The following is a 22,411-nucleotide window of genomic DNA, read 5'->3' on the forward strand; positions in this document are numbered from 1 at the left end:
TTCAAGGAATGTGAGCGGACGAAGAGCGGGCCGGAAGGGCAGCGGGTGAGTATGTTGCGTGTAAAGGAGAGTCGGATGCCGAGCACAAGAGGTGTGGACTAGTAATCATCGTACTCCTCCCTCCTGTAACCTTGGCCTCTATTCCTCTTCTCCCCGTATCCGATAGGAGCCCTGCTTGCCGACCTAGCTGGTGCTTGACCCTTGGGAGGCCTTGTCATGCCCAAAGCCTTCAGCACGACAGGCAGGATGAAGTGGACCGCCATGACAAAGAAGGTGGTTGCGAGTGTGACCCAGGCGATGGCGACGGTGACGCGGTAGTGCGTGTAGTTGAGGTACCTGTTCTGTGCCAAGAAGGCGTTTGCCTGTTGCAAAGTAGTGATGTTTGCCCAGGGACCGAGGGCGCCCAAGCTCTGGGTGGTCGAAGTTGCGGGGTTTCCGTTCTGACTGGTCCTGAACATCTCGTAGATGGATCGCAAGAAGACCTTCTGGTTGTCGGTGAAGGGTTCCGAGAAGCTGGGACCCGCGGCAAAGCTAGGATGCCTGTTGACGCTGTAGGCAGTGATCGCCGAGGCGATACCCAGATAGGCACCACTGAGAACCAACTCGACCAAGCCGACCAAGACGTATCCGTAGGTACCCTTGCCAGTCCTCTCACCCCTACGCTTGGGGAACTGCAAGCATGCCAAAAAGGCAGCCAAGTTGCCAAAGGCGAAACCGATGGCGGAAATGATCATGCCGGCCAAAACGACCATGAGCATACCGTTGTCTTGAAATTCCACAAAATTGTTGATGCGAGATTTCTCCTTCAAGATCTGCCAACGAGAGTAGTCCCATGCTGTGAGACCGAGGAGGGTGACGGAGAAGGCGACGATGGCGAGTTGGAGTGGAAGTTCGAGCACCTGTGGCGCTACGGGTGCGCGAGAGTGTGGTGGTGCCATGGCGGATGTGACTGCGACCGCGACTGCGACTGTGGGATCGATGTGATGAGGTGGATGTCGAGGTTTAGGTGGTCGAACGGGAATGAGTGAGGAGAGAGAGTCGATATATCAGTTACCCGAGGCTGTGCTTCTCCCTTGTATGCCGAGGATGAGGGTAGGACGTCGTGGTCAAGACGATGGTATCCTTGGTGCCATGGCGTACAGCCAAGAGCCAACAGCCGATCTCTCTCTTGACGGCAAGACTGCAAAACTGAAGCCAACATGGGGAAACCCTCGCATTTCACGCTCTCCTGAGCGAACACTGCAATATCGCCCTTGAAAAAAAAAACAGGAACCAAGTCAAGCGCCATTTAGCCGAGCTGCGAAACAAATGCAACTGCAGCAGGTCGCATACGCCCTCTTTGCTCACTGAGACCACGATAAAGGCTTTGCGCACCGACCATCGTCCACACACCTTGATTGCTTGGTGCCAAACATCACAATGTGTTTGATGGCTCTGACTGGAAGTCGACGTATTTCCTGGTCGAAGGGTGGGTTGAACGTCGACGTAGTCTGCAGCGTGCAGCATGATGCAAGGCGTGGATCAGCGATTTAATTTCAGATCCAGGCAAATTTGCAGTCAACCCACATGCGGGGCATTTTTTTCAATTTCTGCAAACGGAGAGAATGGCAGATGCCTGCAGCAGTCTCTGAAAGCAAGACGGAAGAGAGTGTCCCCGCATCACAGCGGCGCCTACACTAGTGTCACACTGCAGTGCCAGAAGCGGAGTTTTCTCAGAATTCAGCCAGCTTGCATCGGGGCTGAAAGAAGAGCTTCGGCTGCTGATCGTCACAGCAGAGCATGAAACGGCGCAATGCTTCGTCTGTAGGGCCAGACCACCAATTGAGGAGAGGATAGTCTAACATCACAGATCTCACAACATCCTTCTAGCCTTGCGTAGAGCACGTCGAAGACGTCGACCCACTCTGTCACACCCTTGTAAAACGACATCGTAGCATAACAAGTTTCTCTCTGTATTAAGGTACTGATATGTCTCTTAGCACTTGCGATCGATACCACGGCGTAACTCCTCCTCCCTGTACTCAAACATAACCTGTACTCCCACGAACAACGTCGCGCACGCACCCATCATGAACCTCACCCCTTCCGCACTACCCAACAACTGTTCTATCATGTACTTCATCCCATCCGTTCCGATCGCAAATCCCACCAGATTACCCGTCATCATCATCAGCACGTTCGCCACCCCTCCCAGCGCAGCCACGTGTCGGAACCACCACGTATCGCCGTACTCTTTGTACGGCAACGCCTTCCTCGCTACGATCTCGGGTACGATGAAGAACGTGATCAGCCAACCCCACGCCAGCAGTTTCAGACTGAGATCGTGCCACAGCGCGACGAACGTGAAGACGAGCAGCGTTGCGGGCACCTGGTTGCGACTCCCACCCAAGGGTACGTAGATGTATCGTACGATCCAGAGGTTGTACGATCGATGCCAGGAGCGCCAGAATCCGAGCGTCGAGTAGTTGTTGGCCATGCAGCGTACCATGTTCTCCGGAGCTTCGACGCCGTCTGCCATAGCCCAGAGGCGGAAGAATCGCCATGGGATGAGTAGTTTGAGCCAGACGATGATCAGGTTCCAGAATCCGATCATGGATAGCTCGAGCGGTGTAGCTCCGACCCACGCTTTCGAGTCCTTGATCGCGTTGACGTATACGAAATGCAGGATCAGCTCCATCGTCATCAGCGACACAACGAAGCGGATGGCGTAGCGCACCACCGTGGACGTTTCAATGCGACAGGGGTGGCGCAGCTGATGAGTAAAGTCGTTGAACGTCATGATGGGTCCGGCGATGAACAGCGGAGGATACAGGACGTACAGCAGGTAGTTACCCACGCTGTATTCTTCCAGATGTCGTGTGAGGCGCGTACGTTCTTGGTACGTCGCCTCTTTGCCTTCCCGCAGCGTCTCGCTCATCGCCCTCCCAGCTTGTGCCCCTGCGTTGGCGTCGCACTTCGCCCAGTGATAGTCCATGGCGAACGAGACCAATCTGAGCATCGTGATGTTGAAGTTGATCTGCCAGCGCGGCAGCAACCCTTTGAACACCTCGAGGAAGCTCAACCCCGGTGAGATAGCACTGTACTCGAACCCGTCGTTCCAGTGCACTGCGAACAGCGCGCCAATGTTGAATGCAAACGCCACGGCTGGCGCGATCCTCGTCCCACCAAGCGCTTTCGACAAGCCGTAGTTGATCGCCAGCACCAACAGCAGCTTGAGCGAGTTGAATCCGTGCAAAGCAAAGATAAAGATGGCGGTGAAGACGGCCAGGAACACGATCCTGTTGGGTTTGACTGACGGTGGTGCAATGCTGTTGTTGTTGTCATTGCCGACGCGGGTATATTGCGCTGATGTGGGCGAGGGCAACAAGGTGAACGATTTGGAAAGTAAGAGATACACACCCATGATACCTATCAACGCCGGAACGTAGTCGCGAAACGAGCGATACTGAAAGTCACTGTCATCGCGCAACCTGCCTGCGATCCAGCCTGGTTTTAGGTGGCCGGAGTACGAGTAAAAGTTCGGATTCGACGGTCGACTGAGACGGACGGGTACGTACACCATCAACGGCACCGCGATGGCAAAGACGAGGTAGTAAAACTTGAACTCGACCGTGTGCCATCGACCTCGTTTTGCTGTGACGGGAGCAGCAGTGGAAACGGTCGGTGATGCTTCCGTTGCTGTGAGGTTCTTCCTTGCGGTCTGCCGTGATAGAGGTCCCGTGTCGATGGTGAGTGAGGCGATGCCTCGAGAGCCTAGAAGCTTCTTCACCGTGGGATTTGAAGGAGCATGGTTGACCTCGAGACGACTGCCATTTGCTGATGCCAGAGGTGGATATGTGTTGGCGCCATTCTGATGCCGAGCCGTCATGTCGTCGTTGTCGCGGTGAACGTCGTCGGCATGCTGCGAGCTGAGGACAGGAATGGCAAAGTGAGTCGGGAGCATTACCCTTTCAGAACTTTGCTTGGTCGCCCTCACTTGATCCGTGCCTCTGCTTTATTGCGGACGCAAGATCATGCAGACTTGACAAGAAGCAGACTCGTTCGGTGGTGCTGCGAATCCAAATGTTGCTCGAGAAGATGCGTGTGTGGTCCAACACCATGCACGCACGACCCTAGTGCAAGTGTTGTTCTCGCTTAGTCAGCAACATTAGAGGGTCGAATTTCGCGCTCGGGACACTCACCGAACGCTCACGCTTCTAGATCAACATCAAATCTTGACACCTTCCTCGACGTCCTCACCTGTCCCGCAAATTGTCCTGACTTTGCTAGCAGGCGCCGTCGCTGCTCTCAATATGGCGGTGAGTATTATTCGGCTACTTTGCGACAAATCTGCTTATCGAAATATTGACTTTGTCGAGTGCCATCTCTCACCTTGCGCCGCTGCAGATCAACTGGATCCTCCTCATCAGCCGTCAAGGCAAGGTGCGACTCGCCAAATGGTTCACCACCATGTCGCCCAAGGCAAAGCTCAAGATCACAAAGGACGTCACACAACTCGTGCTCGCGAGGCGAACACGCATGTGCAACTTCCTCGAGTACAAGGATAGCAAAGTGGTGTATCGGCGGTACGCGTCGCTCTTCTTCGTAACGGGCATCAGTCAAGGCGACAACGAGCTGGTGACGCTCGAGATCATCCACAGATACGTAGAGGTGCTCGATCGATACTTCGGTAACGTGTGCGAGCTGGACCTCATTTTCAACTTTCAAAAGGCATACGCTATTCTCGACGAGCTCATCATTGCGGGAGAGATGCAAGAGTCATCCAAGAAGTCGGTGCTGCGGACAGTCAGTCAGAGCGATGCGGTTGAGGAGGCGGAACAATCGGAGGATTCACTGGCGAGGATTGGCAGCAGGTCAGGCTAGAGGGCTCGGCTCTCCTCGACGTCTCTGTCGCTTTTCTCCCTAGTAGCATGTCATTTCTCGGTCACCTCTTTGTACAATATCATCTCAGCAACCATAGCTTCTACTAAATTCAGGGGTGGAAGGGGTTGAAGACCCGATCTCTGGTGTCCGCGATGAGACGCTCCGATCTTCAACCGTTGAAGGCGATACCCAAGCCAGCGTCTCGATTGACCATTAGATACGCACGACGATCATGACATCGGCGATACGATGGGTACGACACGGACGCAGGATCTCGGACCATATCACAACTCGAGGCGAAAATGCGGACAGGCTCAAACTAACATGACATCCAAAATGACTCGTACGTAAAAACGTCGGCGGCTGGCAAAAGCCGACTTGCAGGCTGGCTGGCAGGGCGCCTGTTTTGTTGGGCGGCCTACGGAAACATAAGCAGCCGCTGGACCGGAGCGGCATGTGGGGCTTTCGCTTGGTTTGCTCGCTCGTCGACGCGATTCTCAACGCTGTTTGAGCATGGCAAGCCTGCCAAGGTTTCCCCATTGTTGCTTCTTTCCAATACTACTTTGCACCAAGCCTCGTGTGAAGGATCTGATGGCAATGTCCACTACACTTGATGTCCTTGTTGCGACATGAATTGACGCCCGCTCCTGCGGCAAGGTCAAACGAGCAAGGACAATTGAATGCCTACATATTCACTTCGAGTGGGAAGGGAAACGCATTATGCAGTCATCACACGGTGCGAGCATGATCAGGCGGCAGAAAAGCACGGATAGATTCGATCGGCATCTGATGCGGAGCGCCAAAGAACGAGGGGGGCAGCACCGGTCACAAGAGCTCTGGGTTGGCTGCCTCCGCATTTTCGGTTTAAGGTGCCCGCTCGATGAGGCAACAGTCTGGCTGCAGCAGCAAGCCAGAAGCGTCGGCGGTGATTTCGGACGTGCCTTGAGGGCGCCGTTGTCTTTCACGCTGCTTTTGGAAATGCGAGAGGCGAGAGAATAAATGCGAGAGAGGCAGAAGAGCAGTCTGTCCTTTTTCCACAGCGTCACCGTTGGAAGCGAGCAAGAAGGTGGAGTTAACTTAACTGGATCGCTGGCTCATTTCACGCGAGCCTGCAGCCTTTCTTTTTCGATTCGGCTCTTGACCGTCCATGCGCTGCTACAGCTGCTGCTCGAGAAGGAGCTTGGGCGACCTTAGGCTCCAGTCGCCTCGACCGTATGTGATTGCGCCCTGCAGTCAACGGATCGACAGTCTCTGGTTGTGATGCGCATCGAGCCAATCCTCGAATGACATCTGAAAGCCTGAGTGCCGCGACTCGATTCACGCCCAACTTGGACCGGTGGGGACTACATATACTTCCCCCGCATTCTTTTGTACAACCGTCCTTTTCACCATCACATCTATCTCGCAATCCTTCTCCATACCTTCTTACCCCATCCACCAACCCAAAACCACATTCACAATGTCTGACTTCAAGTCCAAGGACCTCTTCCAGCAGATCACCGAAGGCCTTAAGGGCATGGATGAGAAGGAGAAAAAGGACATCCAGAAGAAGGTACGTAATCTTTGTCATACCCGATCGCGCACTTGTTGGCTTCTTATGTCGCTCAAGTAGCGACGAGCAAACACTAGCAGCAGTCCGCCATCTGCTATGGGACGTCGACGACGCATCCCGCTCAAGGATCGGATCGCTTCCACGCGCAAAGGCCCAAAATGGGCTTGCAGCTGCTAGTCCCTTCCTCTGGCGCCGTATCGAGGAAACGTCAAAGTCACAGAACGCATTGCTGACTCTTCTTCTCGATATCTCTTCTTTCACTTGTCTCTCGCTCGAATCTGCATTATACGCGATGTCTCCGACCGATCTCGGCTCATATCGCAATACCTTCGACTTACCAAAACGCAAAAACAGACCAACGGTGTCTTCGAGATGCACGTCAAGAACCCCAAGGGCGAGGAGCTCGTTTGGACCATTGACCTCAAAAAGAACGCCGAGGCTTACGAGGGCAAGGCCAAGGGCAAGGCCGATGTCACCATCAACCTTTCCGACGACACCTTCATCGACCTCGCCGACGGCAAGGTCAACGGCCAGAAGGCTTTCATGTCCGGCAAGCTCAAGGTCAAGGGCAACATCATGCTCGCCACCAAGCTCGACGGTGTCCTCAAGGCCCAGAAGGCCAAGCTCTAAAGCATTCCCTGTTTTTGTTTTTCGATCATCAATACACCAGTATGCTTGTAGCTTAATCTAACTCTCACGGCCCAAGATTGACAACGTCTGTGCGACAAGTGACGGATGAGCTGAACAGCTGCACGAAGCAACAGACAGACAGACAGACAGACAGGCGCGCGCTATGTGTGGAATCAACGTGATGGCATTCTATTCGACGACCTTCTTCACGACAGAACGCTCGCCTGCAAGCCGACCAGCTTCGATATCCAGCGACGTATAGAGATAGAGAAACTGATGCGACCGTCGCTCGTCAACTCCAGTTTCGGATGCTGCAACATGACGAGACAGACAGACAGGCGATGTGCACCTTGTGGTATCAACATTATTGCATTTTATTGTTGCACCATGTTGTCGCAGGAAGACAGCAACCTTTCCTCTGTTGATCGCAGTGAGAGAGATACGGTAGACACGGTTGCTAGGCCCACAACGATCTTCTTGCTCTCAGTCTTGTTCATGCGACTGCACTTCTCAAGGCCATCCGACAACCAGACAGACAGACAGACAGACAGACAGACGGCCTGCTATGTGCGGCATTAATATCATGGCCTTCTACTCGAATACTGTTTTCTTGATTAATGGTTCGAACCGGTCTAGCTCACTGAATGAGTAAATAGCTTGCGGGTTCTGTCAAGATCCTTCTCAGCTTCAAAAAGGGAAGCACGCGGCGACGGCGAGAACGTCTATCGCTCTAAGAGCTTGTTCATCGCGACAACTTGCTCGAATAGCTCTCGTTGAAAGCTCGCCCAAGATCGGATTGAACAGAGTGAACAGCTTCAACTTCATCCTTTAGCGTGGGGTCCCTTGAAGAGGCCGCAAAGGCGATCAATGCGCAGCAGTGCCCTGGACTCGAGTCAGGAACGCAGCCAGGTCTCCTCGACATGCAGGGCAGAGGAGAGAATTGCAGCGGGCGCTAAACAGTAAAGGATACGACCGAAGAAGAGCGAAGATGTTGGACTCCGCGGCGCGATGCTCGGCTAGGAGACTCGCCGCTCCACCTCCACAATGGCAATTCTTCTTTGACCGTGCGGCGCGGCTCGGGCCTCGTGACGGCGTGTGCGAGAATGCTGGCATGACCCTGAGGGTCGCTGGGCGCAGTAACGGCGAAAGGCGGTCCGTCATGGCTTTGTGTAGCCGCTTTTCTGGCTATTGCAAGAAGATCAGGAGCGGAGATAGCGTGGCAGTAGAGATTTTTCTCCACCTTACATGGCGCAGGTTCGGCTGTCTCATTAGAAGAACATAGGTATATATAGATCAACACTTCCTACCCGCCAAACGGTTTCCGCAAACACAACCACGCTCAACCCGAACACCCGCCAAAATGACTATCCCCACCCGCGAGTTTGGCAAGACCGGCGAGAAAGTCGGAAGCATCGGCTACGGTGCCATGGGTCTCGCCGCCTTCTACGGCGAGGCTGCCCCGCAATCCACCGTTGATGCCATCTTCGACAAGTGTCTCGCCGACGGTGTCACCCACTGGGACACCGCCGACATGTACTCCCCTATTGGATCCACCAAGCTCGGCTACAACGAGGAGCAGATCGGTGCCTACTTCAAGTCGCATCCGGATGCTCGCAAGAAGGTCTTCCTCGCAACCAAATTCGTCAACCGTATCAAGGAGAGCGGCGAGCGATTCATGGACGGTTCTCCCGAGTGGTGCCACCAGGCGTGCAACGACTCGTTGCGCCGACTTGGTGTCGACCAGATCGACCTGTACTACGCCCACCGTCCCGACCCGCAGGTCGACGTCACCGAGACCGTCAAGGCTATGAAGGAGCTCAAGGATCAGGGCAAGATCCGCTACATCGGTGTTTCCGAGTACAACCTTGAACAGCTCGAAGCCGCCAACAAAATTGCACACATCGACGCCATTCAGATCGAAATCTCCCCATGGACACCAGAGGCTCTTACCAACGGAATCCTGGATTGGAGTTCGCGCAACGGAACCGCCCTTATTGCATACAGCCCGCTGGGGCGCGGCTTCATCACTGGCCAATACAGGTCCGTCGATGACTTCGAGCAGAACGACTTCCGACGATTCAACCCTCGTTTCCAAGGCGAAAACTTCAAGAAGAACCTCGAGCTCGTCGACGATATCAAAAAGATCGCTGAAAAGAAGGGCGCCACCGCAGGTCAGATCGCCCTCGCATGGCTCCTCCAGAAGTCGCCCATCATCCTTCCCATTCCAGGAACGAAGAAGGAGAAGTACCTGGACGAGAACAACAAGGCCGCTGAGATCAAGCTTACCGACGACGAGGTGGCCGAGATCGACGGTGTCATCAACAGCTTCAAGGTCTCCGGTACCAGGTATGCTAAGGAGATGATGTCGGTATGCGCATTCTAAGGATTCCCAATCACGACGCAGAGTCATTCTAGGATGTAGCCAATGATAACTTGAGTTAGCTCACACAATAGGCTTCGTGTAGTCTGTGTCGGAAGAGGTTGACGTGTGCCTGTCCAAAACGGCCTCCTTCATTTCATTTGATTCGGATTTTGTTTTTGCTCCAATCAAAAGAAGCACACAAATCACTGGATACGATGTGAGATAACGGAGGTGGAGCCCCCTGAGGATGGACCGAAGGCTAGGCCAATTGTGGTTCAAAGGGCCAAAGGCTACATCGAGTAGCATGCGAAAGGTGTATCAGCAACTCGTCAGAATCTGTCATAGGCTCGTTCCCTTTAAAGGACAAACAAAGTTCGACCAGAGTGAAAGAATCAACGGTTCACTAACGGCAATTCGGCACTTGCATATGACCGGTCCGCCTCGCATTCACACATCTGCGGCGAAACAGTCACAGAGGGTCAGACACACGCCATCGATTAAGGTGGTCATGACAGGCTGGTATTTGCCAAGGATGCGATCGAAGCACATGTCACTTTTTATGAATGGTAAGGATGTCCTCATCTTCGAGCACGTGATCGAGACCGACTCGCTGCCCTCGAGGGTGTTTGGCACTCTTGCCATATACGGTTGCGAAACGGAACTGCCTTACGATCTCCTTGTGGATGGCGTTGCAGAAGTCCTCTACGGTGCTCTTACCCGTCTTGAGCACGACGGGTGCCGAGTAGTCTGGCGTTGCCTTCCTTGGTTTTGTGTAGACTCGCACCAGCGAGAGCTCCTGCCACATCTTCTCGACCAGCTCGTCGTCAACGTTCCACCAGTGCTGCGATGAGATAGGTACCGAGTTGGGGATCTTGTACAGCAGGTCGAGCTCTTCGATGCTGATTGAGTCGATCTTGTTGAGAACGTAGATGGCAGGGACATAGATTCGGTTGCCCTCGATGACGTCGATGAGCTCTTCGATGTTGGCGTCTTGACGGAAGGAGACGTCAGCATTGCTGATACGGTATTCGCTGAGCACGGCCTTGACTTCGTCGTGGTCAAGCTTTGTGAGAGGTACAGTGTTGGTGATGGCGATGCCTCCCTTCTCCTTTTTACGAACGACGATGCTGGGTGGTTTTTTGTTGAGACGGATGCCGAAACCTTCGAGTTCGTTTTCGATGATGGCTTTGTCCTTGAGTGGTTTGCCGACATCGAGGACAATAAAGATCAAGTTGCATGTACGCGCTACAGCAATGACCTGCCTACCTCGACCCTTTCCGTCCTTGGCACCTTCGATGATACCGGGCAAGTCGATGATCTGGATTGGCGCGCCATGCACCTTCATGGTCCCTGGTACGGACGTCAAGGTGGTGAACTCGTATGCTGCTGCTTCCGATTGTGTCCCTGTCAGGCCTGACATTAGAGTGGACTTGCCTACTGATGGGAATCCGACGAATCCAACCGAAGCAACACCCGTCTTGGCAACGTCGAATCCGATACCAGGACCACCTCCTCCTCCGCCAGATGGAGTGATAAGCTCTCGTTTCAACTTGGCGAGCTTGGCTCGCAATTGACCCAAGTGGTAGGACGTGGCCTTGTTCTTTTGCGTCTTGTTCATCTCATCTTCGATCTCCTTGATCTTCTGTACCGTCGTCATTGTGACGGTAGCAATTGCACGGATTCGAGTCCGGCGCCGTTACGAGGGTTGAATAGTGATGCGTGTTTCGAGTAGGCCGTTCCTTTGGGTCGAAGGCGTCTGTCGTCTGTAAAGTAGGGAGCGCGTTGGGAACTGATATGGTGTGGTCGCTGTAGGATGGTTGTGGTGGTAGAGGTACAAAGTGGAATTGGAAGCTTCTCTGGCGGTGGAGAAAAAAATCCGACCATCACTTTACGCACGACAAATTCTTGCCAAGAAGCTGTGAGGTGACGTCCAGAATGCGTAGACGCAGACCAGAAGGGCTTAACAGACCATTTCAATTCAATTTTGTTTGTGCGATTCTGGATTTGTCACAAATCCGGGGGAATTGCATGTTGGTGCGCGGAGCTTTCATGAGACCTTCGAGTGGAGAAATGGTGTGCGCTTCGGCCCACAGACCAAGCTTGCTAGCCGCTACTGTATCACTGCAGCGCGACACTCACCACCATCACCACTCAGTCGCATCCGGCAAAGACACATAGCCAAAGATGATGGAGCCGACCACCAAGCCGACCCAGTAAGTCTTCTGCCATGCCGCGACACACTGTATCGCGCGGCTACTGATAAACCATCACACCTCGCGCACAGCCCACCCAAAGACGACCCAATCTCGGTCGAGGACCTCAAGCAGTACGATGGTACCGACGAGTCCAAGCCCGTGTACGTCGCTGTCAAGGGAACCGTCTTTGACGTTTCGCCCAAGCGGGAGATGTACGCTCCCGGCAAAGGATACCATATCTTTGCAGGCAAGGACGGCTCGCGCGGACTGGGCATGTCCTCGCTCAAGCCTGAAGACGCCGTTCCGGACTACAGCACGCTCGACGACAAGCAATTGAAGGTGCTCGATGACTGGGTAAGTAGATGCAAGGGACTACTTCAAATCCTGTCGAGGAATTGGAACTGACGTGAGGCCCTATACTGGTCTGATCAACAGCACTCGTACTACACCAAGCGATACAACATCGTCGGCAAGGTAAAACAGTCGTAGGCAGCCCACACAGTCTAAAGCTGAATCGTAATACACAGCAGACATACCATTGCAAGGTAAACGAAGCCGTCCACAGAGTGCGTCGATGTGTGTACCTTTATTGGTTGCCTGTCTGTCTAAGGAGCCAAGCGGTCGATCGTCCACTTGTCCTCGTTAGCGGCCATCTTGCTTTCAATGCCCCTAGTATATCTGAACCTGTCGTGCAACCTGTTCGGTCTACCACACCAGAACTCGATCTCGTCTGGAACGATCCGATATCCACCCCAGAAATCCGGCAGCGGCACGTCTACGCTCTTTTCGTCTCCTTGCCACTTGTTAGCTGGGTCCAAGCCTGCTGCACCGGGAACGTCGAATTTGTCTTCTACCGCTTTGACTTTTTGCTCGAGTTCCTTTCTCGATTCGATAGTTGTCGATTGAGGACTTGCCCAGGCTCCGATACGACTGCCCAGTGGTCGCGAGTCATAGTACGATTTCGATTCTTCCTTGCTGAGCCTCTCCACACGACCGCAGACTCGCACCGACCTTGACAGCTCTTTCCAGTAGAACGCAAGCGAAGCGTACGGATTCGCCTCCAACTCTCGACCCTTACGAGAGCTGTAGTTGCTGAAGAATAGGAAACCCTGCTCGTCCACCTGCTTGAGCAGCACTACGCGAGACGAAGGTCGTGGGATTCCATTGGTGAGAGCGACGGTCGAGATGGTCATGGCTTCGGGTTCGGGCACACCATTTTCGTTGGCATGTTTAAACCAGTTGTTGAACTGCACGATCGGGCTCGGAGAGAGCTCGTCTCGTTCCAAGCCATCTGTTTTGTACTGGTTGTGAGAAGTGATCGCCGTCTTGGTCGCATCATTGGATGCCACTTTTGCGTCCATCTTGATTGCGGTGGGTGTTGGGCCACGAGCTGGAGTACTGAGGGAGAAGGGGCGTGCGAAGACAAGCTGTGTGGGGAACAGGTGGCGATAGCTAGGTCGAACAGCCGCGTTGACTGCGAGAAGCATGGACCTAGTCGTCTTTTGAGCTGCGTATTGATCCTGTCGAGCTCGGAAGAAGTTGGCTGGGAGCAGTCACGGAAGGAAAGCGTCAAGGAGAAAGAGGATGCGGTACAATCGAGATGTGTGTTGTCTAAGCAAAATGGCGAGTCAGAGTGAATTTAGGTTGACCATTTTATGCCCCCATTTTTTTAGCCACTTTCCCTCCACCAAATCTTTTGGCACCGTGTCCGTGCGACCAAGCACAGCATGCGTGCTATGGTCCTAGCTTCAATTCAGACTTGTCCTCGGAATCATGCAACAGGCAGATTAAGACATTGCTGTATCAAGCTATCTGTGTTGCTATGCATGCGGGATCGAAGACAAGTCGGAAAGGGCAATACAGTGATCGACCAACTATTTACATCAGACTAGATCGAAGAAGGTGACAGGACAGATCAAAGAAGTGGAGTAGCGCTCTGATCAGCATCAGATCCTCGGCGTATCATCATCGTGAGAGTCGCGACCATGGCCCCTGCCCTTGCTGTCGACATCATCATCGAGTCTGATGGTCACCTGCGAATCCTTTGCCGCATCGTTCTGCCTCGAGTCGCGATCCCGGCTCGTGCTCGGACGCCCGGCTCCTGTGTAGCCATACGACGTCGGACTGGTGATGGGACTCTTGCGGTCGTCATCAAAGTCACCCTGCATATCACCACGTTCGTATCCTGGGAGATCGCGGTGGGCGTCAGCACCGAAGGCGCCAGGCGGTGGACCAGCAGGAGCAGCGTACGGACCAGACCCGTACGGAGCAGGAGGATACGAGTATGCTTGCGCCTGCGACTGCGGATCGTACGGTCCCGAGCTGTATCCGTTGGCGTATTGCGCGCTGGGTGGTTGCTGATTGTTGCGACGCTGCCACCAGCCAAAGTTGGATTCGCGCACACGAACCGAGTCCGGATTGCGCACCTGACGAACAAACGCAAAGCTGAACATGACAAAAGGAATGCCAAGAACGATGGTCACGATGAGCCAGACGATCTCCCACGTAGAGTCATACTTCCATGAGCTGTTGCAGTAGTTGGTCGCGTCCTGCGCCGACATGGTCGAGTTGCTGCTAGATTGACCAAACCAGTTGAAGCCCGATGAGGGAGCCACTGCACCCGTGTTCCTGGGGATGCAGTCGTTGATGATGCGGCTCTTGAACATGTAGTGGCCGGCGATGTTGAGCACCTCGCACGCAATCACCAGCGCAAACCCTGGCACCGTGAGCTTCGAGTAGAGCGTGGCCAATTTGAGGTTGGTCTTGAGCGCGGCAGTAAATCCAAGCACTTCGACGAGCGCGACGACCATCAGAAGTACGCCGGTAAGGATATCGAATAGGTTCATGGTCGCATTGTTGCCAGAGTGTCCGATGTCCTTGAAGTTGGAGATGGACACCAGCAAAAGGTAGAGAAAGGTGCAGAACGTGGTGACGAGCAGCACCGGTCGGAGCGAGTAGGGGTATACTTTGCCGATCACATTGGCATATGCAGGAGGAGGCCCCGAGTCAGGCGGCGCCCTGGTCTGTGTGTAGGTGGGGAGGTACGAGAGCTCTGGCACCTGCTGGTCTCGTGCGGGCATGATGAGCGATGACGGCCCGAATGCGGCGAGCGTCCGATGCTAGTAAGAAGAGGACGGTGAGTTCTTGATGCTGAGAAGGACGACTGCTGACACGGTGGCGGTTCGAGATGAAGGCAGCGGATTGATGAAATGATGGACAAAGCTTCAAAAAGGGGTCCAAAGCCCAAAATCCCTGGATCCGCAGCTGGCTGTGCGACTGCTCGAGAATTAGCCTTAAGCCGTCAGAGTGTGTGCGCCAAGCGCATCGATTTTGGGCTCAAGCTTCGGCAGGATATTCCGCGAGCGGCTCGCTGCCGGTCTGCTGCCGGCTCGCTGTTGACGTTTTCGGAGCTGCGTGGCGTAGACGGCTTCGCTTGCTTGTCATTGTTTTCATCACATTTGCGCCTTGTTAAAGTGTAATCTTGTTTTCGAGATTTTTGCGAGATCCCATCTTAGCGATGTAACAGCTTGGCCGAAACCCAAGAGATTAGCGATAACGAGCTTTAGCCGCGCTTGGCGCTCAATCGGACACACCTGCATGGTGCTTGTACGACCGACTAAGTTCGGCGGTACAACATCGCCCCGCCAGCCCGCCAGCCCGTCAGCCATTCCGACATTGATCGCACCAGAGCAGCTGAAACCGGCAATCCCTGATCGCTGAAGTACTCCAAGGGCCAAACGAACCTCACATGGCGTCCCGAGAATGTGGGCATGAGAGATCATTCATCTAGACGAGGTCCGACTCTATTGCCGCGCTTCTTCTCTCCTAGTGCGTCCTCGGCTGCGTTGCGCGACATGCCCAGCGCTCGCGACTTGTGTGCAGCCCGTATCTGTGTCGGCGTGGCTGAAGTGGCTCCGGCGCCACCAGCGCTTGCGACCGCTCGCCCACCAACCCGCACACCTTTCAATGTCCGTACACGAATGCCTCTTGGCTTGGACGGCTTACAGGCCCAGCGGCCACGACCCCAAGAATGTGTATAAGATGAGCATGTAATACTATCCCATCGCGCCCACGCGCGACCTCCTCCGGTCTCTACGGGCACCATCCTTCGGCATTCAGACCTCCTCGAGCTGATTCCCAGCACAAAGTAAGCAGCAATGACCGTCAAGCTTTTTCAGAATGCTCTCTTCTTTACAGCTCAAGCGCAAGAGCTAGACGCCACAAGCTTGCTCAAGCAAGATTACTCGGATTTGGCCGCTATCCACAACAGGTTCGCCGAATGTATTGCGGTGGAGGACGGCAAGCTCGCCTATGTCGGTGATGTAGCCGGCATACCTCCGGAGCTCAAGCGGCGCGCAGAAAAGGTCGACCTGGGCGGAGGCAAGCTCGTCGTGCCCGGTTTCATCGATGGGCACACCCACCTACTCAACTTTGGCCAGTCGCTCGACAAGATCGATGTCGGCAAATGCAAGAATCTCGAGCAAATCCAACAAAAGATCAAGGAGGCTGCCCAAGCTAAGCCCGAAGCGCCGCGCATTCTCGCTGCCGTGTGGATGCAGAACAGCACCGACGGCAAAGCGCTCGCTTCTTGGATTGACGAGGTGGTTCCCGACCGTCCTGTTTACATCGAATCCTTTGACCTCCATTCGCATTGGTGCAACACAGCGGCGCTCAAAGAGCTCGGCATCACGGATGAAACTCCCGATCCGGAAGGCGGACAGATCGTACGCGACCCAGAGACAGGCAAAGCTTCCGGCCTGTTGCTCGAGATGGCCAATATCATCTATGTTTGGCCCAAGCTTGCCAACATGGCGACAAAAGAGGAGCAGGAGGCGAGCTTCATGCGAGCCTGCGACTCGTACCACGAGAGCGGCTTCACCGGCGGCATCGACATGGCCATGGATCCGCTCTCGCTCGACTGCATCCTCCGCATCAAGCACAAGATGAAGGGAAAGCTCCCCATCCGTGTAGCAGCGCATTGGCTCGTTCGACCCGAATCCGATATCGACGCATGCATCCAACAGGTCAAACACGCATATGAGCTCAGCAAGAAACACAATGACGAGTGGTTCCGTGTCGTAGGCATCAAGCTCGTCTGCGATGGAGTCATCGACAGCTGTACGGCCGCGTTGAAAGAGCCGTACTATAACAAGACCAATGCCGACGTCATGTGGCCGTTGCCTCTGCTTTCTTCCGTGGTTCAGTATGCTGACTCGGTCGATCTTCAGGTCGCCATCCATGCTATTGGAGATCTCGCCGTTCATACTGCCGTCGAAGCCATTGCGACTCTTGGCCAAGACTTGGCTGCCAAGGGACTCTCGATCCGTGATCGTAGACATCGCATCGAGCATCTCGAGCTGACAGATCCCAAGGACGTTGAGAAACTCGGCAAACTCGGCATCACTGCGAGCATCCAAGGCGTTCACTGCGATCCGAGCATCATGGAAGGCTGGTGCAAAATGCTCGGTGACAAGTACAACGAGGGACGCTGTGCCAGAGCGTTCGCCTTTCGCGAATTTGTCGAGGCAGGTGCACCCATCGCGCTTGGCTCGGACGCACCGACGGCGCACCATTGGATCTTGCCCAACCTGCACACCGCTGTCACACGACGTTCAGGGAGAGAACCTGGATTTGAAGGCAGGACGACGCCGCAGTTCGCTTTGCCGCTCGCTACCGCCATGGCAGCGGCGACGTACGGGGCGGCACACAGTTGCAAGGCCGAGACATGGTCGGGCACGTTGGAGAAGGGCAAGAGCGCAGATTTTGTGGTTCTCGACACGGACCTTTTCAAGGAATATGGTTCGGGTGACAAGGAACAAGTCATCTTGAAGACTAAGATCCTCCAGACCTGGCTCAAGGGAGACAAGGTCTACCAGAGATCACAGGGTGGGGCTAGCAAGGAAAAGAATACATCGAGCTGCACAGTGTTGTGATCACGTTCATTAGACAACAGTCAGGATCGAAAACGATCGGTGTCAAACAGCAATATATCGACGTCTACATTGACACCACTACTGAGACTTTGCGAAATCTGGAATTCACGACATTGTGAGATGGAGCGCAAAAGAAGAGGACGACCGACAAGGAGACTCTGTGATGAGATCACCTCGATCCTCTCTGATCAAGCGCTTCAGCGTCATAGGTTTCGCCCTTTGAGTGCCGAGCTGTCGTTAATATCGAATCCTGCCGCGAGGAGTGTGGGCAAAATGGCGCTGTCCCCTGCAACGATTGGTGCTGTACCTGCGTCCGGCAGTTGACTTGGGTAGATATCTTCGATCGGTCGAGAGGCTACTTGCTGCAACACTGAGGAGAGGAGGATGGCGGCTGAGACGAGGACGATGTGTTGGGACTTCATCACCATGATGCTGGTTGTTGGTGCTGAAAAAGAAGGGGCTGGATGGTGATAGTCGGAGAGATAGGCTGCGAACGACAAGGCCGAAAGAGGCGGCTACGACCTGCGGCTAGCGACCGGATGTGCGGAAAAGTATCTGAAGAGCTACGTATCTGAAGGTCGGCCAGCAAAGGTAGGTCCTAGTTGCGAGGTGTTCTGGGTTGAACTTTGAGCTGGAGAGGTTAGGACGGAGGCGTGTGTCTGGGTTGGGATGCCTTACACCAAACCGATCCTCTATATGTACCCCTTAGCCGCCTTCTCATTGGCTGAATCTGCCTCGAGGGTCAACCTCAATCCTCATGTCGCTACGCAATCCTTCGCAACATCCGTTCTCTCATTACGTCAGCTGTGAAAGGGCGGACTCAATCTGCTCTGGGCTTGTGGGGGGTTCGCTGGGCAGCTACAGCTCTACCCTGAAACCGTCAAAGGGCGGCTCGACCTGCCTCGGATCGGTCCAAGAAATAGCCGACATGAGCCCACCTCGTTGGCCAGGCAAAGGAACGCGAGTGGGTCAATGAACAGACAGGCAAGAGCTGCGAATCGCGGGGTCCAGAATGAACCTTATCGACGGCCGCGGTGGGTCAAACGTGCAGTTAAGCTCGATCGATTGAACGAGTGAAACGAAGGACGGGGTGAAATGAAATGCGATCAATCTTGCAAAAGCTGCAACTCTTGCAGCCCTTCTGGGTGTAGCGTCTCTCAGCTCCATAGAACCTTACCCGAAGGCAGGCGGAACAGAAGCCGACAGCTGTCTCAGACAGCAGGCTGAGAAGCGGCGCACAGGCACATCGTTGACGGCAGGAAAATTGTGTAGGAGTCGAGTACATTGTGGGACGAGGAATTTACAGACGTGGGATGCCAGATCCGTCACGAGCTCGAATAGCTTTGGGGCCCCTCTTTCCCTCTTCTCATTGTTCGAGCCTTCGGAGACAGTGGGTCACGATGCTATCACATGTGCGTTGCAGCTGACGCACTGCTCATACAGAGAAGCTGGCATCGACACGCGTCGGCACAAACGGCGAAGTCACCGAGGTGAAGATACTTCAGAGAGAGGTGCGGTGATCGATGACGACATTGTCGCGTCTAGCAGCCTCCTCACACTTGCCGCAAAATCACTCTGGTTCGTGATGCAGGGGCAACTGGGAATGCATAGCATCCGCCTTGGGTAAGCAAGTAGGACAAGGTTTCGGTCGGGGATCGCGTTCCTGCATCACAGGCGTGATAGAATCAGGATCTAGGTGTGGTTGGCGTGAAAGAGCGCTACGAATTTTGCCGGTCGAATCTTGTCTTCTCCGAAATAGGTTATGGGGAGTACACCAGATGAGATCTCGGTCGCATCGGTCCGAACCCACCCAAGATCAACGAAATTTCTCCTCAAGAATGATGCGGCATCCTCGAACGAATCGTACGGTCTTCGAGATGTCCTGAAGACTCGTTTCTGGTGCCGAGCTTCATCTAATCACCGTCAATCGCACGCAAATCCTATTTGGCAGTATCAGTCGCTCCTTGAACCCAGGTATACAGCCTCTGAAGCTCAGGCACGAGCCCGTTCCGAGCTGAAGCCACGCCAACCCGCATTCCGAGCCGATCAGCGGGACAGACCTTATTTGGCTCGGAAATCGGAGGGTTAGCAAAGCAAAGCATGTGCGAGCGGATCGAGCTCAATCGCATCGCTTTGAGATGCCGAAGAGAATGCTGTCCATTGCACCTATGCCGCACGTGCGGTACAAGATCGAGGTTATAGTGGAGTGAATATCAGACTCTGGAAAAGTGATTGACAAACCATCGCGTGCCGTTGGGCCCGCCGTCGTCGCGTACCACCATGCCGGTCTTGCTCTCGATCATGTCCATCATCTCGCTAATGAGCAATATTGGCACGTCTTCCTTCTCAGCAATTTCAAGGATCGATGCTCCAGCGCCCCAAGGTGAGAGGTTGTCGCCATAGCTCGCCTCTTCCGGCGATGCCGATGGATCCTTTATTGTCGGGATCGAACCAGGTTCCGATATGCGCAACGACTGTGCCTGTTCGATGCGCTTCATCTTGTGCTCCCACTCGAGCGTGTCGAGGTAGTGCAAGATGCGCGAGGCGAACGCGTCGTCGCTGTACTTGGGTGTGTGCAGCACTGACAGGCCTGATTTGAAGGTCTTCATGCGGACAGATGGAGATGTGATCTCTGGCAGAAAGGCCGCTGCGAAGCGCAGGGCTTGCGGAGGTATCAGGGCTACGCCACGCGCTCTGTTCCAGACACACCAGACCTCGTCGAGACCTACCAAGCCTCGGCCTCCAAGCTGGTCATCCGGCACGCGAGGCAGCGATTCACCTGTCCTGCCCTGGGCAGCAACTTTGCCTGCACCCATAAGGCCGGTCCTCTGCCCACCGGATGGGTTGCCGAGCAGCAAGCCTGCAAGCTCTCGTGCGAGCTGGCGGTGATATTCTTCTTGATCGCGTACCATATCCTCGGTGACAGCGGGGGTGGGTAGACCGAGCTGGACAAGGGAAGAACGGATGAGGGTAGCAGCCTGCTGATCTGGTTGTGGAGCCATATCTGGCAGACCGGCAGCCTTTGCTGCAGCTGCAGCTTGTTCCTGCTTGGTGAGTTTCGCGTTGAGGGATTCAGCGAACTCGACCATCTGCTTCGCTTTGCGCATGAGCGCTTCTAGGTCCTTGAGTGCACCTTGCATGTCGTCATTCTGTGCACGACTGGTGGAGTCGACCGAGGAGAGGATGCCGTCGATGCCGACCCTCTTGAGCGCAGCCGATCTGCCATCGAGATCTACCATGCCGGCTGCTACTCGCATAGCGCGAGCACCGCCGGTGTCTGTGTTATGAGATCCGCCGCCGGCGCCTATGCTCGATGCGACGCTGGTCCATGCTTTAGCTCGAAGCGTGGTCTTGAGCAGATTGTAGAAGGCCTTGTCGCCGCCTTTGCGGAAGCTGAGCTTGACAGAGTCGTTAGGTGGCGGCGATATCGCCGACGATGGAGTGGAAGCTCTGCTAGGTGCAGTGCTTGCACGAAGGGAAAGCGCATCTGCTTCGATGCTCTTGCGCATTGGCGTGCTCGGAGCCGTGAGTGAATGCGCAGAAGGCTCGGATGCAGATTGCTCTGGCTGCCAACTGCGACCGAGGTGCGACCCACACATCTCGCATTTGGTCATCGAAGGGTGATTCAGGAACGTACACACATCGCATTCTATCCCGTCGCTTTTGGGTTTTGTAGGTGGGGCATCTGCAGTACCCGAAGGCGTTGATATCGATGCTGGCGTTGAAGGGCGTCCAAACGGATCCGGTCTGGCTGCATCGCGGGCGCGATTCGCAAGAGAGCTGGTCTTGGGTGTAGGTCGAGCTGGCTCCTTTGTGACGCCGCACAGCTCACATGTGGAGCGACTGGAGGCATTGCTGAAGCCGCAGATAGCGCACACCCAGTTGGACCCCGCTGCCTCGGTAGGTGCCGAGTCGGCAGCTGAGGCATTGACTCTCCAATCCCTGCTGGGAGTCTTTGTGAGGGGAGTCGAGTCGGTCTGGAACGATGACGAACTTAAGCGTGGCTCATGATTGGTTTCGTCTGTATCGTTGTCGAGCTTTGCGAGAGTGAGAGTGATCTTCGGACTGCTTTTGAGGAAGCCGGCATAGTACTCGCTTTGCTTGACGAGAGCAAGGTCCAGGCTACATGAGTATCGGTGAGGTTCGAGGTCGTCGACGTAGAGCAAGCGATGGGACGTTAGGTAAACGGTGCCATTGTTTTGGTGGAGCGTCTTTTCCTTGCCGTCGTACAGACCGATGCTGTCCTGCAAGCTGACTACCTCTTCATCGTGGAAAAGGAGAGCGCCGATGGACGAGTTGCTGGCATCGATCTGCTTGAAACGATCCATGCCATGCAAGCGCCCTTGCTCAGGACCTCCTTCCGAGACGATCGATGCCGCTCTAGATAGCAGAGAGGGTGAGATGGCAAGGAAGAGATAAGCTGCAACACAAGCACGGACGGACGACATCGCTCAGCTCCTCATCCGTCAGGGTCCTTTCCTCCACACTGATATCCTTCCAAGTGACGGACGGCCTGTGCGACCTCGTTCAGATCGAGTTTCGTCTCAACAGATGTGACGGTCTCACAAACACTTGGAAACCCATCACGGCCCCGATCTCGGAATTTCGTCGTGGCAGAGCCGGCAAAGCCAGATTCGGAAGGCGCCGGCTGCTCGGTAGCTTTTTTCTTCTTCTTCTGACTGAAAAGGTGACACAAAGCATACTGTAGCACCTCCCATCGACTGCTCAAGTACATCAGTGTGTACGTCCTATCGAATCGACATTCGTCGTCGAGAAGCTTGTCAAAGATGGTTCTGTGCTTCCACGACAGTCTTGTTCCAGCTTGCTCGTCAATTGTGGTCAACATCGCTATGACTTACTAAGCACGAGCCAGCAG

At 54.6% G+C, this 22,411-nt stretch overlaps 12 protein-coding genes across 12 annotated transcripts; 5 read left to right on the forward strand and 7 right to left on the reverse strand.

Moving 5' to 3' along the window:
* Positions 1-98: 98 nt before the first annotated feature.
* PHSY_005178 (hypothetical protein) lies at positions 99-938 on the reverse strand (the record flags this gene model as incomplete). Its single annotated transcript, XM_012335789.1, has 1 exon — positions 99-938. The coding sequence occupies one exon, from the start codon at positions 936-938 to the stop codon at positions 99-101; it is 840 nt and encodes a 279-aa protein (XP_012191179.1).
* Positions 939-1,712: 774 nt separating this feature from the next.
* On the reverse strand, positions 1,713-3,943 carry PHSY_005179 (glycerol uptake protein 1; the record flags this gene model as incomplete). Its single annotated transcript, XM_012335790.1, has 2 exons — positions 1,713-1,801; positions 2,158-3,943. 2 exons carry the CDS (start codon positions 3,941-3,943, stop codon positions 1,713-1,715), a joined length of 1,875 nt encoding a protein of 624 aa, XP_012191180.1.
* Positions 3,944-4,292: 349 nt separating this feature from the next.
* PHSY_005180 (hypothetical protein) lies at positions 4,293-4,863 on the forward strand (the record flags this gene model as incomplete). The annotated part of the gene is made up of 2 exons (XM_012335791.1): positions 4,293-4,298; positions 4,387-4,863. The coding sequence occupies 2 exons, from the start codon at positions 4,293-4,295 to the stop codon at positions 4,861-4,863; spliced, it is 483 nt and encodes a 160-aa protein (XP_012191181.1).
* Positions 4,864-6,322: 1,459 nt separating this feature from the next.
* On the forward strand, positions 6,323-7,045 carry PHSY_005181 (potential peroxisomal lipid carrier; the record flags this gene model as incomplete). The annotated part of the gene is made up of 2 exons (XM_012335792.1): positions 6,323-6,415; positions 6,593-7,045. 2 exons carry the CDS (start codon positions 6,323-6,325, stop codon positions 7,043-7,045), a joined length of 546 nt encoding a protein of 181 aa, XP_012191182.1.
* A 1,360-nt stretch (positions 7,046-8,405) lies between these two features.
* PHSY_005182 (hypothetical protein) lies at positions 8,406-9,428 on the forward strand (the record flags this gene model as incomplete). The annotated part of the gene is made up of 1 exon (XM_012335793.1): positions 8,406-9,428. The coding sequence occupies one exon, from the start codon at positions 8,406-8,408 to the stop codon at positions 9,426-9,428; it is 1,023 nt and encodes a 340-aa protein (XP_012191183.1).
* A 529-nt stretch (positions 9,429-9,957) lies between these two features.
* PHSY_005183 (GTP-binding protein) lies at positions 9,958-11,064 on the reverse strand (the record flags this gene model as incomplete). Its single annotated transcript, XM_012335794.1, has 1 exon — positions 9,958-11,064. The coding sequence occupies one exon, from the start codon at positions 11,062-11,064 to the stop codon at positions 9,958-9,960; it is 1,107 nt and encodes a 368-aa protein (XP_012191184.1).
* Positions 11,065-11,591: 527 nt separating this feature from the next.
* On the forward strand, positions 11,592-12,091 carry PHSY_005184 (potential sterol binding protein; the record flags this gene model as incomplete). The annotated part of the gene is made up of 3 exons (XM_012335795.1): positions 11,592-11,620; positions 11,692-11,956; positions 12,038-12,091. The coding sequence occupies 3 exons, from the start codon at positions 11,592-11,594 to the stop codon at positions 12,089-12,091; spliced, it is 348 nt and encodes a 115-aa protein (XP_012191185.1).
* Positions 12,092-12,207: 116 nt separating this feature from the next.
* PHSY_005185 (hypothetical protein) lies at positions 12,208-13,089 on the reverse strand (the record flags this gene model as incomplete). The annotated part of the gene is made up of 1 exon (XM_012335796.1): positions 12,208-13,089. One exon carries the CDS (start codon positions 13,087-13,089, stop codon positions 12,208-12,210), a length of 882 nt encoding a protein of 293 aa, XP_012191186.1.
* Positions 13,090-13,548: 459 nt separating this feature from the next.
* Positions 13,549-15,458, reverse strand: PHSY_005186 (hypothetical protein; the record flags this gene model as incomplete). The annotated part of the gene is made up of 2 exons (XM_012335797.1): positions 13,549-14,721; positions 15,405-15,458. The coding sequence occupies 2 exons, from the start codon at positions 15,456-15,458 to the stop codon at positions 13,549-13,551; spliced, it is 1,227 nt and encodes a 408-aa protein (XP_012191187.1).
* A 301-nt stretch (positions 15,459-15,759) lies between these two features.
* PHSY_005187 (hypothetical protein) lies at positions 15,760-19,421 on the forward strand (the record flags this gene model as incomplete). The annotated part of the gene is made up of 3 exons (XM_012335798.1): positions 15,760-17,469; positions 18,959-19,158; positions 19,295-19,421. The coding sequence occupies 3 exons, from the start codon at positions 15,760-15,762 to the stop codon at positions 19,419-19,421; spliced, it is 2,037 nt and encodes a 678-aa protein (XP_012191188.1).
* Positions 19,422-19,748: 327 nt separating this feature from the next.
* Positions 19,749-21,863, reverse strand: PHSY_005188 (vacuolar protein-sorting-associated protein; the record flags this gene model as incomplete). Its single annotated transcript, XM_012335799.1, has 1 exon — positions 19,749-21,863. One exon carries the CDS (start codon positions 21,861-21,863, stop codon positions 19,749-19,751), a length of 2,115 nt encoding a protein of 704 aa, XP_012191189.1.
* A 131-nt stretch (positions 21,864-21,994) lies between these two features.
* On the reverse strand, positions 21,995-22,381 carry PHSY_005189 (hypothetical protein; the record flags this gene model as incomplete). Its single annotated transcript, XM_012335800.1, has 1 exon — positions 21,995-22,381. The coding sequence occupies one exon, from the start codon at positions 22,379-22,381 to the stop codon at positions 21,995-21,997; it is 387 nt and encodes a 128-aa protein (XP_012191190.1).
* Positions 22,382-22,411: the final 30 nt, after the last annotated feature.

This window comes from Pseudozyma hubeiensis (genome assembly GCF_000403515.1).
Source record: "Pseudozyma hubeiensis SY62 DNA, scaffold: PHS47, whole genome shotgun sequence".
In the NCBI taxonomy this organism is placed as follows: domain Eukaryota; kingdom Fungi; phylum Basidiomycota; class Ustilaginomycetes; order Ustilaginales; family Ustilaginaceae; genus Pseudozyma; species Pseudozyma hubeiensis.